At 45.7% G+C, this 14,943-nt stretch overlaps 1 protein-coding gene across 3 annotated transcripts in view; it reads right to left on the reverse strand.

Moving 5' to 3' along the window:
• BCAT1 (branched chain amino acid transaminase 1) overlaps positions 1–14,943 on the reverse strand; it is a 102,572-nt gene that overhangs the window by 34,130 nt on the left and 53,499 nt on the right. For 2 of the 3 annotated variants that reach the window (XM_030541551.1, XM_030541544.1), the window contains exons 3-5: positions 3,725–3,925; positions 2,316–2,372; positions 412–522 (exon numbers count right to left, since the gene is read on the reverse strand). In XM_030541551.1, the coding sequence (XP_030397411.1) occupies positions 412–522; positions 2,316–2,372; positions 3,725–3,925 (369 nt within the window). The remainder of the gene's footprint in view (positions 1–411; positions 523–2,315; positions 2,373–3,724; positions 3,926–14,943) is intronic. The other variant, XM_030541559.1, reaches the window with a different exon arrangement.

The following is a 14,943-nucleotide window of genomic DNA, read 5'->3' on the forward strand; positions in this document are numbered from 1 at the left end:
ACCTCCATCTTAGTGCCAGTGATCCAGCACAGAGGTTCTAAAACTATTTTTTGCCAGGCCCCCCTTTGAAAATATTTCAGGCTGTGATGACCCTTCCCCCCACCACCCTTGCCCACTGCTGCCAGCCAGCCACCCAGTTCCAAAGGCAGCGCAGAAGTAAGGGTTGCAATACTGTAACCTTCTACAATAGTCTTGTGAGTCACTTTTGGATCCGGACCCCCAGTTTGAGAAACACTGATCTAGCAGAGGAGTTCATTTCACCAGCTCCCTACAATGACCCCTACACCATGGCAAGACTCCTAACAAGATCTAAATGGAAGTACTGTATTTTCCTATGCACTTCATAGCCTCACACCCTAAAAATAAAAATACTTTCCTAACCCAAGGAAAGGATAGGTTTCAGTTACATACTGGCAGTGTTGCTTGCGCCGCTGACCGCACCATCCTGTCCATGTTGAGCGTTGGACGGAACAGGCGGATTTTACCATCCACTCCTCGATAAGCCTTCATTCCTTCAAACAGCTGCCAACCCAAAAGGAGAAAGGAGCCAAATGAAAATTGTGTTGGGTTATCCCATGACCACCAATACAAAAATGAAACATGCCCTTTGGAAGTAACAGAGCTCAGCACTTTCATAAACACTTTACATCTTCAAAGTAGTGCATGAATTCTAACTAATTAATCTTTGCGGCACCCCTGTGAGGTAGATAAGTATTATTACTCCAATGTTACTACATGTTAGTATAGTTGTCTACACTACAAATACATCTGTCCCAGGGGACTTGGTGATAATGTCATTATCCTGAGCTGGTTCCAACAGTTAAAATGTGTAGTATGGATGAAACTTTATGATACCCTCATACCCTGACTAATACCTAGGACTGATCCCAAATACCATCTTCACTTATGGAAAAGTCCTATAAAATTTAATAAGGTATGATACATTTTCTTTAGGGCTTCACCTGATGCGTGCCTATGCTTAAGGAAAACCAAGGAAGCCTGTTACAATCTTTGATCCTGTATCAACTGGCCCGCAGTAGTTAGAGCAGCTGAGGCTTGCTCCATCTGTCTCCCAACACACCCCTATGAGGAGAGATGGGCTGAAATGGGTGGAGGACACAGGTGGCACAGAAGTCAGCTACCTCAGCTTTATGCCAGAAGAAGAATTCAAAAATTCTTACGGCCAGAATCCAGCTACTTTGAACCATGAGAGCAGACTGGAGAATCTAGCTCATAGTTTTTTGGACCATCCTATAGAATGTAACAGAAAACTATATTTATGTGACCAAACAGTTCTAAAAACATAGCAAAACAATTCAATTCTTTAAGTTCTATGAGTTGTTTTTAGAGTAGTTTCTATAGAACCTGAATGGTTTAATCACTATTACATTCTACAGCACTTTTCCATAAGGGTTAGCAGTAGAGGACCATCAAAGGCTTTAATGCAGCTTCCAGGACACAGTGAGGTCTTGTTCACACCACAAATTTTAATTGTGTCATAACTGGGTCACAGGACAACCCAGCTGCAGTATAAAGAGAGCCTCCGTGATTTTCCCTAGGCCATACATCAATTAAGTGGCAGAGCCATGATTAGAACTCGGGGCTTCTTGCTTCTCAACACCGGTCTTGGTGCTGTGGACCATGTCAGCTTCCATTTCATTAAAACGTCTTACACAAATTTAAAAGAAAGCCATCTCACAACAAAATTTGACACTGTAACCAGAGAACAAAATGCACCTTTAATAGGTCATGGCATTGTTGATGATATAGGAACTTCAATAGGATTTTGTACTGGACTAGCAATCAGCTAATACCATAATTTTCTTATTGTGCCAATTGTGGTTATTACAAAACAGCTGTTTTCCCCAATATACATTTACAGAATGTTTTATGAGAGAAAGAGGAAGGAATGTTAGTCTAAGATACGATCAATGGTTTCAGAGAAGCAAGAATCACATCATTATTGCAACATAAAGATTGCTCAAGCCTTTAAATCTTTTTCTCCATGGATGGATGCTTGTTATTTATCAGAGCACAGAAAACCTTTTCACTTGTAAAGAGAGAGTACCTGCGGTGTGTTCTGGGAATGCCCAGCTCTAATAAAAGCAATGGCTGTAGTTGCTTGCTGGTTTTTATACAATTTGCTGCTGCAAACCGTTGCAGGGCTGCAAATGTGTGCACACTATATCATCTGGCATCTGTAAGTCACAGGAGCTGGATCCAGAGGCTAGCAGATCCAGGATATCACAGTGTATCATGGAGGGCAAGGAGAAGGGAGGGGGGAATGCCAACTTCATCATTTTTAATATACCCACTGTGTATTCATTGAGCCACACCATTGGGACCAGATTCTCCTCTGTCTCTCCTCTTGGCTAGAGGAAACGTGATGCAACAAAAGTAAAAAGAATAAAAAATGGGAAAAAAATAAGAGCATATTCATATTAGCAATGATTTCAGACTGGGCCAGAGGCCTAGCATTAAAGCAATATGCTACTATGAGTGAAACATACATTTGGGACTCCAGCGTGGTTTCTTGCTCCCTGGGCTGATCAAGAGCCATATTTGGATGCCCTCAGCCACAGGGACCTGTAATCACAACACAGATCCTTGAAGGTTAGTTGACTGAATGGAAAAAACAGGGTAGGCCAGAGCCTTGTGGCTCAGAGGAGTCTCCCAGGCAAAAAAAGAAAAAGCCACGAGCCTATTTCTCTTCTTTTACACCAGTGTAACACCAATTAATTCATTGGAGTCACTCCTGATTTATGCTGAAGTTGAAGGAGAATCAGGCCAATCTTCTCACTGTATTTCCTAGATAGCTCAATGTGCCCCTACTGACGCTCTGACACAGATGGGAGTTTAGCACAAGACGCTCCAATAACACAGAAAAGAGAGCTTTAGACAGCTAAGCATTTTTGAAAACTTAACCACGCTGGCTTCCTGCTGTTAACATTTCATTTCCTTATGGGCAACTCCTTGTTGCTATTTGGTCTCTGCTCTAACACATTTATTTTTAATCTTATAAGATTGTCTGAGAACTAGTCAACAAGTGGGAATTAAAAACAAGAATCTGCCTAGTGTGGCCTGCAATTAAAGCTATGGATCTTTACCACATTCTATCAGTTTTTCAGTATGCATGCACAGCCCCCAAATTAATACCATCAAGTTTCCTAGAGTCTCATACAGACCATTTCAGTGTCACACTAGAGTACAAAGCAGGGTGAGCTGGAAAACGTGAGACAGATTTTGCTCTCAGTTAATCAAATGTAAATCAAAACCAACTTCACTAAAGCCAATGGAGTTACTCTGGAGTGACACCAGTATTAACTCAGCACATTAGGTCAGTGCTAACTAACTGAGGCCTTGGCTATATTGGCGCTTTACAGCGCTGCAACTTTCTCGCTCAGAAGTGTAAAAAAACACACCCCTGAGTGCAGCAAGTTATAGCACTGTAAAGCGCCAGTGTGAGCACGGCTCCCAGCGCTGTAAGCTAATCCCCATGGGGAAGTGGAGTACCTGCAGTGCTGGGAGAGCTCTCTCACAGCGCTGGCGCCGCGACCACACTCGCACTTCAAAGCGCTGCCGCGGGAGCGCTGCTGTGGCAGCGCTTTGAAGTTGCAAGTGTAGCCATACCCTAAGACAGCAACAGTACTTAGAACTTATTACGACATGATGTTTTCAAAAGCTAGTAAAGAAAAGGTAATTTCTTAATCCATTTGGTACTCACTTCCAAAGCATAGTGGAAAGATGATGAAGCTGGATGTAATGAAAGGTTCTCAAGAGGCCTAATATAAGGTTTCTCCCATCCTGAAGTCAAAGACCATTCGACTGTCAGCATGTTGTCTGTGAAAACAGTTCCAAATACCAAACCACTGGGGTCCGGTTTTTCCTTGAAAGTGGTAGCTGGGTTAATAATTAAGTCTGCAGCCTGGAAGAAACATAAAACAAAGATGTATGAGTATTTAAAAATAAAGGTTTCAGAGTAGCAGCTGTGTTAGTCTGTATCCACAAAAAGAATTAGCCTCTTAGAGTTGGTAGGACAACTCCCACCTTTTCATGTTCTCTGTATGTGCATATGTGCTACAGCTCACTTCATCGGATGCATAGACTGGAACATATAGTGAAGATATATATATATCCTCACTATATGTTCCAGTCTATGCATCCGATGAAGTGGGTCGCAGCCCATGAACGCTCATACTCAAACAAATTTGTTAGTCTCTAAGGTGCCACAAGTACTCCTGTTCTTTTTAAAGATAAAATAATTCAAAAACGGATTAAAAGTGCTTATGCATCAGTGACCACAGAACTATAAATATGTGAGGGAGAATTCAATTTTTTGTTTTACAGTTTTGACAGATATCAATGTTTAATTTTAAGCACTTTTTCTATTTTTATCTATTTACATTTTAATAGTTGTGGGAAATTATGGGGATGAGGGAGTCAGACAGTAATTATTTAATGACAGAAACTGAAATTCAAAAATCTTCCTACAAGGTCATGTTTCCAGGATACTTCATATAAGGGAAGACTGTGACTTGACATAGGCAAGTAAGGTGCATTTTTGCTCCCTGCATCATGGTGGAGGGAGGGGGAGAGTAGAGCAGGGTCTGAGGGGCTGCTACTCCCCTTGCATACACAGATGGGCAGGAGTGGCTGGAGCAGAGCGGGACATGGGCAGAGCCTTGCCTCTATTCTCCCCCCTCACCGTCTCATAACATGCTGACCAGCACAGCTCAGCTGGCTCAGAGGGTAAAGTAATCGGTCAGAAAAGGATTGTCACTCTGAGTCATACTGCCTCCCTGGCACAACTATGCACTGCTCTTTACTCACGGCTCCAAGTAAAGTGTCACTCTTTTATTTGATACTTAAAAATTCTGTGCAATTAAATCACAGATGCACTAAGGTAGAAATCGTTCAGCACCAGCCATCATGGATTCTGCAGAGGACTTGGCTTTTCAGACTTAGGAACACACATTTTCCAAAGGAAGAGGAATTTTTGGTCTTAGTCTCTTGAAAAAGTCTCTCTTTAAACAATCTGATTTTTAGGAAGCCTTTACTAAACAACGGCCTATTTTTAGTCTTCTTTTTGCATAATGTATTTGATGTAAAATGAACGGTGAGTCAAAGCACATGAAGAGCCAGAAGTTTTTTAAACCATAAGACGACTTATCTAGGCATTACAGTACATTAGTTTGACTGTACTAACAACAACAATTACAGTTCTCTTTGTAAGAACTTTTAGCCTGCTGACAGTGAACTCTCTAAAGGTAATAGCTCTGCTTAATAATTTCATGAAATCAAGGAAGGATTCTACTGAAAACCTATTATCAACTAACCATGAAAAAGATATCACCAAAAGCTGTACATCAAAATAAAAACCAACATTTTGAAACCTGGGTGCCTAAAACTAGCTATCTATGTATATAGTTCCTTATTTTTAGAAAACACTTAAGCACAACCTTAACCTCAGGAATTTGACTAACTGTTGATGTCAATGGGTCTTATCACGTACTCACAGCCAAGCATGTATTTGAGTACTCTTTGCTTTTCTGAATCAGAGCCTTAGGTATCCTAAACTAAATGATTTTCAAAGGTGCTGAGCACCCGCAGCTGCCACCAAAATCAACAGCAGGTCAGTATTTCTAAAAGTTATGCCTCTTTTATTTAGGTGGTTAAATTTAAATTTGAGCACTTCATTTTAAGCTCCTGGATTTCAAAAATTTTAGCCAGAGCCTTTGGAGGGGATAAATACTCAGGTTTTTTTCATATGGGAGTTGATTGTACTTGAATAATGTATCTTATTTTAAAAGATGTTATGCTGAAAGGTGCTAATGGCTACTACTCGGATGGGTGGGGAACAAGGGGTGGGAGAGGGTTCTTGATCCAACATCAATCACAGGTCTCGTTTTAAAGCCAACAATTGTGCCAAGTGCTCTCTTTAAGACTCAAGAGAAGGAGCAAATCAAACCCATTTATGTAGTAAAGACAGCTGCAAAAAATGGAGGATACCATCCAAAGCATTAGGGTGAGAACTAATCTGTGTGAGACTGAGGAGTTTCTCTGGTTGCAAATGCCAGGGCTACGAGACTGGGCTGCAGGCTGTGAGTACTGGAGGCAGAGGGTCTGTAGAAGGAATTGTGTGGGCGGTTCTGAAAGGAAGCAAAGACAGAGCTTCTTTGGGCACAGAGCATGCTGGAGGGGTAACTGAGCAAGGTATCTCTGAGCAGGGTAACCGCCTGCTGCTGTTTGTTTCTACTGTGTTCAGGGAAACAGGCCTTTGTGTAGAATTTTTGTAAATAAAATATAAACAACACTAAGATACCTGACTCCTCACTGATTCCTCATCTTAACAGAAACAGTCCTGCAAGGCCCCAAATATTGGCTAATGGCTCAGGCCAAAGTGTCAACAATAATTAAAGAGGCAAACAAAAGGCAGATTTAGTGGGCCTTATAATCTCTGATGTGAAAACTTACATGGGATAAATTAAAATATATGTAGTTTGACCTCTACTGCCATCTGTTCTTTCCTTAAGAATCTCTCTCGCCCCACCACCTTCTGTTAATTTCTCTTCCTTTTTCCGCTTTGTTTTTTCTGTGCTTGACATCAAACTACTGTGGTGATACCTAGATACCACACTGATTGGATTGAAACACACACAAGAACAGCTGTGAATGATGCCACACCAACAACACTGCAAACTGAAGTCTCCTGTTTGCCCACAGAAGAGGCATAACACGTGCAAGTGTCCCCATGCGCTTCAATGTGCCCTGCCCCTGAAATAGACAGCCCAGCATTAGGGGTGGGAAAAGCAAACTTTAGTGTCTATCCTTGGCCCCTCTATTCAGACTGCCAATATGGGTGGCAGTTATAATGGTGGTTTGTGTTAATTAATGCTCTCACACATTTCTCAACACTTCTGCCTGCCAAAGTGGAAGCACTGCTGGGAAAGTCACACAAGAGGTAAAGGAAGTTATTTTTTATTACTTGTACTGTGGTAACATTCAAAAAACCTGATCAGGGCCACACGGTACAAACATTGGCATTGAACTAGATATGCTGGATTCTACCCTCATCAGATCAGAGTATCTCCCTCTGACTTCAAAAGAATTTATTTGCATCCAGCAGTGGGAGAATATTGCCTCAAGAGTCTTGACTCTTAGTTCCATCCTCTAACCACTGGATCCAACCATGGCAGCATGATTTAGGGGACTGGAAGCCAGGGCACATGGGTTCTGTTCCTGGTTCTGCCATCGCCATGCTGGGTAACCCACTTCACTTCTATGCTTCTGTTTCCCTTCCCATCGTACTATGTATTTAGAAGAGATCACAAGCTCTCTGGCAGAGACTGTCATTAGGTGTTTGGAGAGTGCTTCGTATAATAGGGTTCTGATCTCAATGGGTGCCTCTAGAACAGGAATGGGGAACCGCGGCCAATGGGAGCTTAGGGGAAGGTACCCACAGGCGAGGGGAGTGCCCAGAGCCCTCCTCTCCCCCAGGGGCCACCGGAACGTGGTGCTGGCCGCTTCTGGGAGCAGCTCCGGGCCAGGGCAGGCAGGGAGCCCACCTTAGCCCCGCTGCACACCACTGCCACCCCAGAATCACTCCAGGTAAGTGACGTAAGTGACGCCGGGCCAGAGCCTGCACCCTGAATCCCTCCTGCACTCCAACTCACTGCCCTTAGCCCCCTCCTGCACTCTGCACCCTAATCCCCTGCCCTGAACTTCCGCCACACTCTTCCTGCAGCTCAACCCCCAGCCCTGAGCTCCCTGCCACACCCTGCACCCCTACCCCCTTCCTGCACACCCCCTCCCACGCCCCGCACTCCAACCACCTGCCCCAGCCCTACATTCATGGCCCTGCATGCAATTTCCCCACCCAGATATGGCCCTCGGGCCAAAAAGTTTGCCCACCCCTGCTCTAGAATAATGCAAATATTAAGCATAAACAAAATATGGCAAGTCAAAACAGATCTATCAGTTGTGACGCAATAAATAGATAGAAACTTATTGCCCACTTGTGTTCAATGGATAACTAATTGCATATGCACCAGTTGATAGCTTTTCAAATGTCATAAAGCCTCCTTTATCTCTTTACATTCATTCCCATTTTTGATTTAAAGCAAAGCCTGAGGCTCGAGAACGGAGAGTGAGCCATGAGGCAATGAGACTGAAGAAAGAAGAAAATGCAGTGCTCCTACGTGAAAAAGGAAAGTGTCTCCTAAGTCATGCCAGAAAAAAACCTGCAAAAACCTCAGCTGCTCTACACAGCTTAGCTTGCAGACAGGATTTCTGAACGTCCACCAGCACAAACACCTGGTTCTACAGCTTGCTCTATTTTGTCTGACAGGATAGGAATCTGAGCTGAATATACTCTGGGTAATATTAATAAATAAAATAACAAAATGTCAGAGCAGAGGAGACACTTAAACCTATGGATCCAGTTGGAACTGTGGGTGGAGAAGAGGGGAGTGGCAGCTCTGGGGCTTGCTCGCCTCTTCTCCCAGATCCTGAGGAAACTCCTCTGCAATCAACCTGTGCTTGGAGGTGGGGCTGGAGAGGTGGGCAGGACTAAAGGAGGGAGAAAGAACGTCTGTCTACAGGTTTTGCTTCCCCATTCTCCCTCAAGGTTAACTAACATTAACTCAGGCCATGTCTACATCTAAAATTTTGCAGCGCTGGTTGTTACAGCTGTATTAGTACAGCTGTATAGGGCCAGCGCTGCAGAGTGGCCACACTTACAGCAACCAGCGCTGCAAGTGGTGTTAGATGTGGCCACACTGCAGCGCTGTTGGGCGGCTTCAAGGGGGGTTCCGGGACCGAGAGAGCAAACCGGGAAAGGAAACCAGCTTCGCCGCGGTTTGCTCTCTCGGTCCCGGAGCCAGCCAGCAAACCGCAGGGAAGGAGACCTGCTTGCTCGGGGTTCCGGGACCGAGAGAGCAAACCGGGAACGCCGCGATTTGCTCTCTCGGTCCCGGAGCCAGCCAGCAAACCGCGGGGAAGGAGACCTGCTTGCTCGGGGTTCCGGGACCGAGAGAGCAAACCGGGAACGCCGCGGTTTGCTCTCTCGGTCCCGGAGCCAGCCAGCAAACCGCGGGGAAGGAGACCTGCTTGCTCGGGGTTCCGGGACCGAGAGAGCAAACCGCGGCGAAGCTGGTTTCCTTTCCCGGTTTGCTCTCTCGGTCCCGGAACCCCGAGCAAGCAGGTCTCCTTCCCCGCGGTTTGCTGGCTGGCTCCGGGACCGAGAGAGCAAACCGCGGCGTTCCCGGTTTGCTCTCTCGGTCCCGGAACCCCGAGCAAGCAGGTCTCCTTCCCCGCGGTTTGCTGGCTGGCTCCGGGACCGAGAGAGCAAACCGCGGCGTTCCCGGTTTGCTCTCTCGGTCCCGGAACCCCGAGCAAGCAGGTCTCCTTCCCCGCGGTTTGCTGGCTGGCTCCGGGACCGAGAGAGCAAACCGGGAAAGGAAACCAGCTTGATTACCAGAGGCTTCCTCCTTCCACGGAGGTCAAGAAAAGCGCTGGTGAGTGTCTACATTGCATTACCAGTGCTGGATCACCAGCGCTGGATCCTCTACACCCGAGACAAAACGGGAGTACGGCCAGCGCTGCAAACAGGGAGTTGCAGCGCTGGTGATGCCCTGCAGATGTGGACACTCTCAAAGTTGCAGCGCTGTAACTCCCTCACCAGCGCTGCAACTTTCTGATGTAGACAAGCCCTCAGTCTCCAGGCCTCTCAGAGGAAGAAGGGGCCAGAGCAGCAGTGCAGAGAGGTGGGCCCGCAACAGGATTGTAGGCTCCCTTTCCTGTGGATCTTGGCAATGAGTGGTGCTGGGGAGCCATACGCATGCCTCCCCAAACTTCTCCTGCTTGTGGACAAGATTCCAAGGAAACTTCTCAATTCATCAGAGCATTTAAGTACAAGCCTAACTTTAAGCACATAAGTAGTCTCATTGACTTCAATGGGACATTCTTAGGGTTACTCACGTGCTTAAGTGTTTTGATGGATCAGGGCCTGATTCGAAGCCCACAAAGTCAATGTGACTCTTTCCCTTGACTTCAGCAAGCTTTGGATCAGGTCCTAGAGGAGGCAAAGTTAGCAGAATCAACAGGCTCTTTGATGCCCCACCCTGGAGTTCCTCTTCAGGAGGGCACAGGTTGGACCTGTAATTTGAGCCTGAATCATTATCCTTTTGCCCTTCCACTCTCAGACTTGCAGTGAATTTTTCTTTATATAAGAAAGAGGAAAAGTTATTTTTTCTGGATCTTAGAGAAAAATTTCTACCTGAGGATTAAGGGAGCAAGTCTTCCCTTCAACAGCAGGCAGCATTTTCTTATATAGCAAAAAAATCACAGCAAGCTAATCTCTTATTTATCAATCAGGTGTTAGAAGGGCCTTCTGAAGCATTACCTGCCTCTTAAAAATGTAATAAAAAAAACTATCACAGCAAAAACGATGAGGGTTTCAAAATAATACACCTGAATTAGCAGAACAAATAACTGACCAGAAACCGAGAAGAACAATGCAGTGACATTTCTGGTCATTTTAACCATGTGTACCTTGCCCATTACAAGTGCAACTAGCCAATTCCTGTATATTAAGAAGCACCAACACCTTAGAATGCTTGGCAATCACATAAACCACTCATTCCATAGCATCCTCAACCCCTTGTAATGAAAGTCTGTTCAGTAAATACTCACAGGCAAACAAATGCTTGGGCAAAACTCTTATGCCCTGCAATATGCTCTGAAAAGAAATAAACTCTACTTCTAGCAGATCTGAAAAATAGCAAATTATCCCCAAGTATCATGTCTTTTTAAAAAAGTATTATACATTCTGCAAATGCAATGGGTCAAATTTATCCTCGCTGAGACCAAGTTTGGCCCAATATCATGTGACTGTATTACATTTAAATCTCTCTATATAGCCATATTTTAAAGAATTCTTTTCGTAATGGAACATTTTATTAAACTAATTACACAATATGATTAACAATTAGTATCAAATGCCTGTTTTTAAAAAACTTATCTGCCCGCTGGACGGACTGATTAATGTAATTTTTAATGCTGTACTGTCCTTTGCCTTACAACTGCTGTATTGCTGCACTGAAGCATAAACACCATGTTCCATTTTTAGAAAGTGTTTGCCTAGAAGAAGGTTTGATTCTAACACAAACTGAGGGCGCACATTGGTCTGTGACACACAACTGGAATACAGAGAAACCTGCAATACTTCAGTGCTAGATCTCATTGTATAGTAATATAATATTTTGGATTTATTTATCATCATTCACCTGAGGACTTCAACACTTTTAAATTGACAAATTTCTTGATAAAGCATCAACCACTTGAGAGGCACCTTGTTACTATAGGTATTTCACACATATGGAAACTGAGGCACAAAGGATTGTGTGTCAAAAATTTCTAACATGTCTAAAGTTAGACATTTATATCCATAAAGTTAGCCACTTAAAGCAGCAGTAGCCTGATTTTCAGAAGAGCTGATTTCATCAAGAGCTGGAAGTGCTTAGCACATATGAAAATAAGGTCACTTATTCAGGTGCCTACCTTCAGGCAAACGAGTTTGAAATTTCCAGCCCGCGGACCCTCCTGCCCAGCCCCTGAGCCCTTGGCCCCTCCCCTGCTGTTCTCCCTCCCCTGCAGCTTCAGCTCACTGCACGACTGGCAGGTGGCAGGGCTGTGAGCTCCTGGTGCAGCGCAGCTGCAGAACTGTGGCCTGACCCGGTGCTCTGTACTGCACGGTGGCATGGCTGCCTGTCCTGGTACTCTGGATGGCACATCTGTAGCACTGCCAGTCACCAGTGCTCCAGGCAGTGCGATAAGAGGGCAGGGGAGTTCAGGGTGGTGGTCAGGGGTGCGAATAGGGGTCAGGGCAGTCAAAGGGTGGGAAATAGGGGGGTTAAATGGAAGCAGGGGTCCCGGGAGGCAGTCAGGAAGGAAAGGGGTGGTTAGATGGGGTAGCAGGGGGCAGTCAGGGACAGAGGTTCCGGGGGCTGTCAGGGAGAAGGGGTGGTTGGATGGGCCAGAGATTGGGGGGGGCAATCGGGAATGAGAGGAAGGGTTGGATGGAGTGGTGGGGGGCAGTCAAGGGCAGGGGGTCCAGGGGCAGTCAGGGGACAGGGAGTGGTGGATGGGGCAGGAAGCAGGGGAGGTCAGATAGGGGGCATTGGCCAGGCCATGTCTGGCTGTTTGGGGAGGCACAGCCTCCCCTAATCAACCCTCCATACAATTTTAGAAACCCGATGTGGCCCTGAGGCCAAAAAGTTTGCCCGCCCTTGATGTAGGAGCTACTAGTACAAGGACACAGCTGAGAAAAAGCCAGATGCCTACTGCTGCTGCAACAGCTGCTCATCCTGATTCCACTGAATGACTGCAGGCAACAGCAATGCCAGAGATTTGCTTTATTTAATTTACAATATTAATGACCTTTTAAATTGTAAAAATAAGCAAACAATGTTTACAGTTACTGATTTGTGTGTGTGAACAGTTTAGGCTTTTGATAGTCTGAATTATCTGACATTCAGAAGAGACCATATACACCTCCATCTATGGGCTCCATTCAGCAGCAGGGGAAAAGTTCCTTTATATAGCACAAAGGTCTGCAAGATATCTTGTGCATCTGGGCAGGGTTAATTCATACATTGATGATAAATGAATTTCACATGAATGTGTAACTCCGCTGTAAGAATATCCTTATGGGCTTGAACCATGACAATCAAAGGTCCTGTCTGTGCTGGGTTTTTTTCCTTAAAGCTTCCCATCATTGCAGCGCTATCAATGATGGAAGTTGTAGTTCAGACAAGGTGCCCCAGCAGCTGCAGCATTTGTCCTACAGTGTCACCTAGCTCTGTTCTGAGGAGGGTTAGAAAACATTGTGGTTCAAATACCAGCACCTTGTCTAGTCTTCCACTCCCCTGTTGCTACCACAAGCACTGCATGATGGGAAATTTTAGGGAAAAAAGGTCTAGTGTAGACATAGCCAAAGGTTTCAAGTGAGAATATTTTTGCAATTTTTTTTAAATAGGCTACCTTTATGTTCTGAGAGTTAAAAAGTTGGTTTGGGACACTTTTCGCCATTAATTGAATTTTTAAAACAATGATCTAAAACAGAGAGAGGAGAGTATTTCAGATCTGCAAAATCTGTTCATAATGTACACAGGCCTCTTGCCTATTTTAAAATAGTACAAACTGCACAGATAGCATTGCCAGAAGCTGGGAATAGGCAACAAGCGATGGATCACTTGATTAATACCTGTTTGGTCATTACCTCTGGGGCACCTGGCATTGGCGACTGTTGGAAGACTGGATACTGGGCTAGATGGACCTTTGGTATAACCCAGTATGGACATTCTTATGTTCTTATAATGTTTACAAACTAGAGACAATACTGACACTTTAGATTCCACAGGTAAAATCAGCCTTCTTCCTTCTCCAAGAGACTGCCAGCAGCAATGCAGACTTTATTTGTATTGAATATATATTGTACAATACAATGAAGTACTTATAGCCCATACTGCATGTTCTATAGACAGAAATATATTACTATTTATTATTTGTATTGCAGTAGCACTTAGGAGCCTCAATCACAGATCAGGAATGCATTGTGCTAGATCAGGGCTGGGCAAACTACAGCCTGCAGGCCAGATCCGATCCATGAGCCATTTTAAGCTCATAGGGAGCAGGGTCTGGGGCTTGCTCCAGTGGGGGCGCCAGGTCAGAGGCCGCACCACACAGCTCAGCCCTGCTCCAGCAATCCAGCCAGGGCCAGGGGCCACCTTATGAATCTCCTGGAAGCCACAGCATGGCCCCGCTCCAAGGGTCGGTGGCTGCTCCACACATAGGAGCCAGAGAAGGGACATGCCACTGCTTCCAGGAGCCATTTGAGGTAAGTACCACTAGGAGCTTGCACCTCTGAGCCTCTCCCCATGCCCCAACCCACTGCCCCAACCCTGATCCCCCTCCTGCTCTCCAAAGCCTTCGATCCTAGCACAGAGCACCCTCCTACACCCCAAACTCCTCCTTCCCAGCCCCATCCCAGAGCCCTCACCCCCTCCTGCACCCCAACCTCAATTTTGTGAGCATTCATGGCCTGTCACACAATTTCTATTCCCTGATGCGGCCCTAGGGCCAAAAAGTTTGCCCATTCCTGTTGTATAGGCCCCAACTCCAGGGCTGGAGCTGCAGGCACCAATTTTCCAGTGTGCCAGAGGGTGCTCAATGCTCAACCCCTGGCTTTGCTACAAGCCCTGCCCCTACTCCACCCCTTCCTGCCCCCTCCCCTGAACCCACCCTGCCTTGCTCCTCCCCTCTCCCCTGAGCCTTCGGCATGGCATGAAACAACTGATTGGGAGTGCGGGGAGAGAGGGAGGCTCTGATCGGTGGGGACACTGGCGGGTGGGAGGCACTGGGAGTGGTGAGGATAGCTGATGGGGGCTGCTGACATATTACTGTGGCTCTTTGGCAATGTACATTGGTAAATTCTGGCACCATCTCAGGCTCAGGTTGGCCACCCCTGCACTAGTTCATTCTGCCAACCTTCCAATGAACCATTGGATTTGGGCAAACAATGTATGACAAGAGTACAACTAGAATTCATTACTATCAATAGTATTACATTGAAGTCTCCTGTGAATACATAATGATGAAGTATGTATTGTGACAAAGTTCCTCCTCTACCTTGGTGGGTCCTGTGCTTATTGGCGGATTTGCTCGCCTCACAGATTCACCATGTGGGTCAGGAAACAGCGCAGAAACCTCCCCCTCTGGTAGAAGCCACAGTCCAGGTCAATTCGTCCTGTGTCTAATCAGCAGTTGGGAGATTTGGAGGGAACCTAGGCCTGCCCTCTACTCCAGGTTCCAGCCCAGGGTCCTGTGGATTGCAGTTGTCTAGAGCGCCTCCTGGTACAGTTGCATACCAGCTACAACTCCCTG

Source organism: Gopherus evgoodei, chromosome 1 (assembly GCF_007399415.2).
Source record: "Gopherus evgoodei ecotype Sinaloan lineage chromosome 1, rGopEvg1_v1.p, whole genome shotgun sequence".
Taxonomy (NCBI): domain Eukaryota; kingdom Metazoa; phylum Chordata; order Testudines; family Testudinidae; genus Gopherus; species Gopherus evgoodei.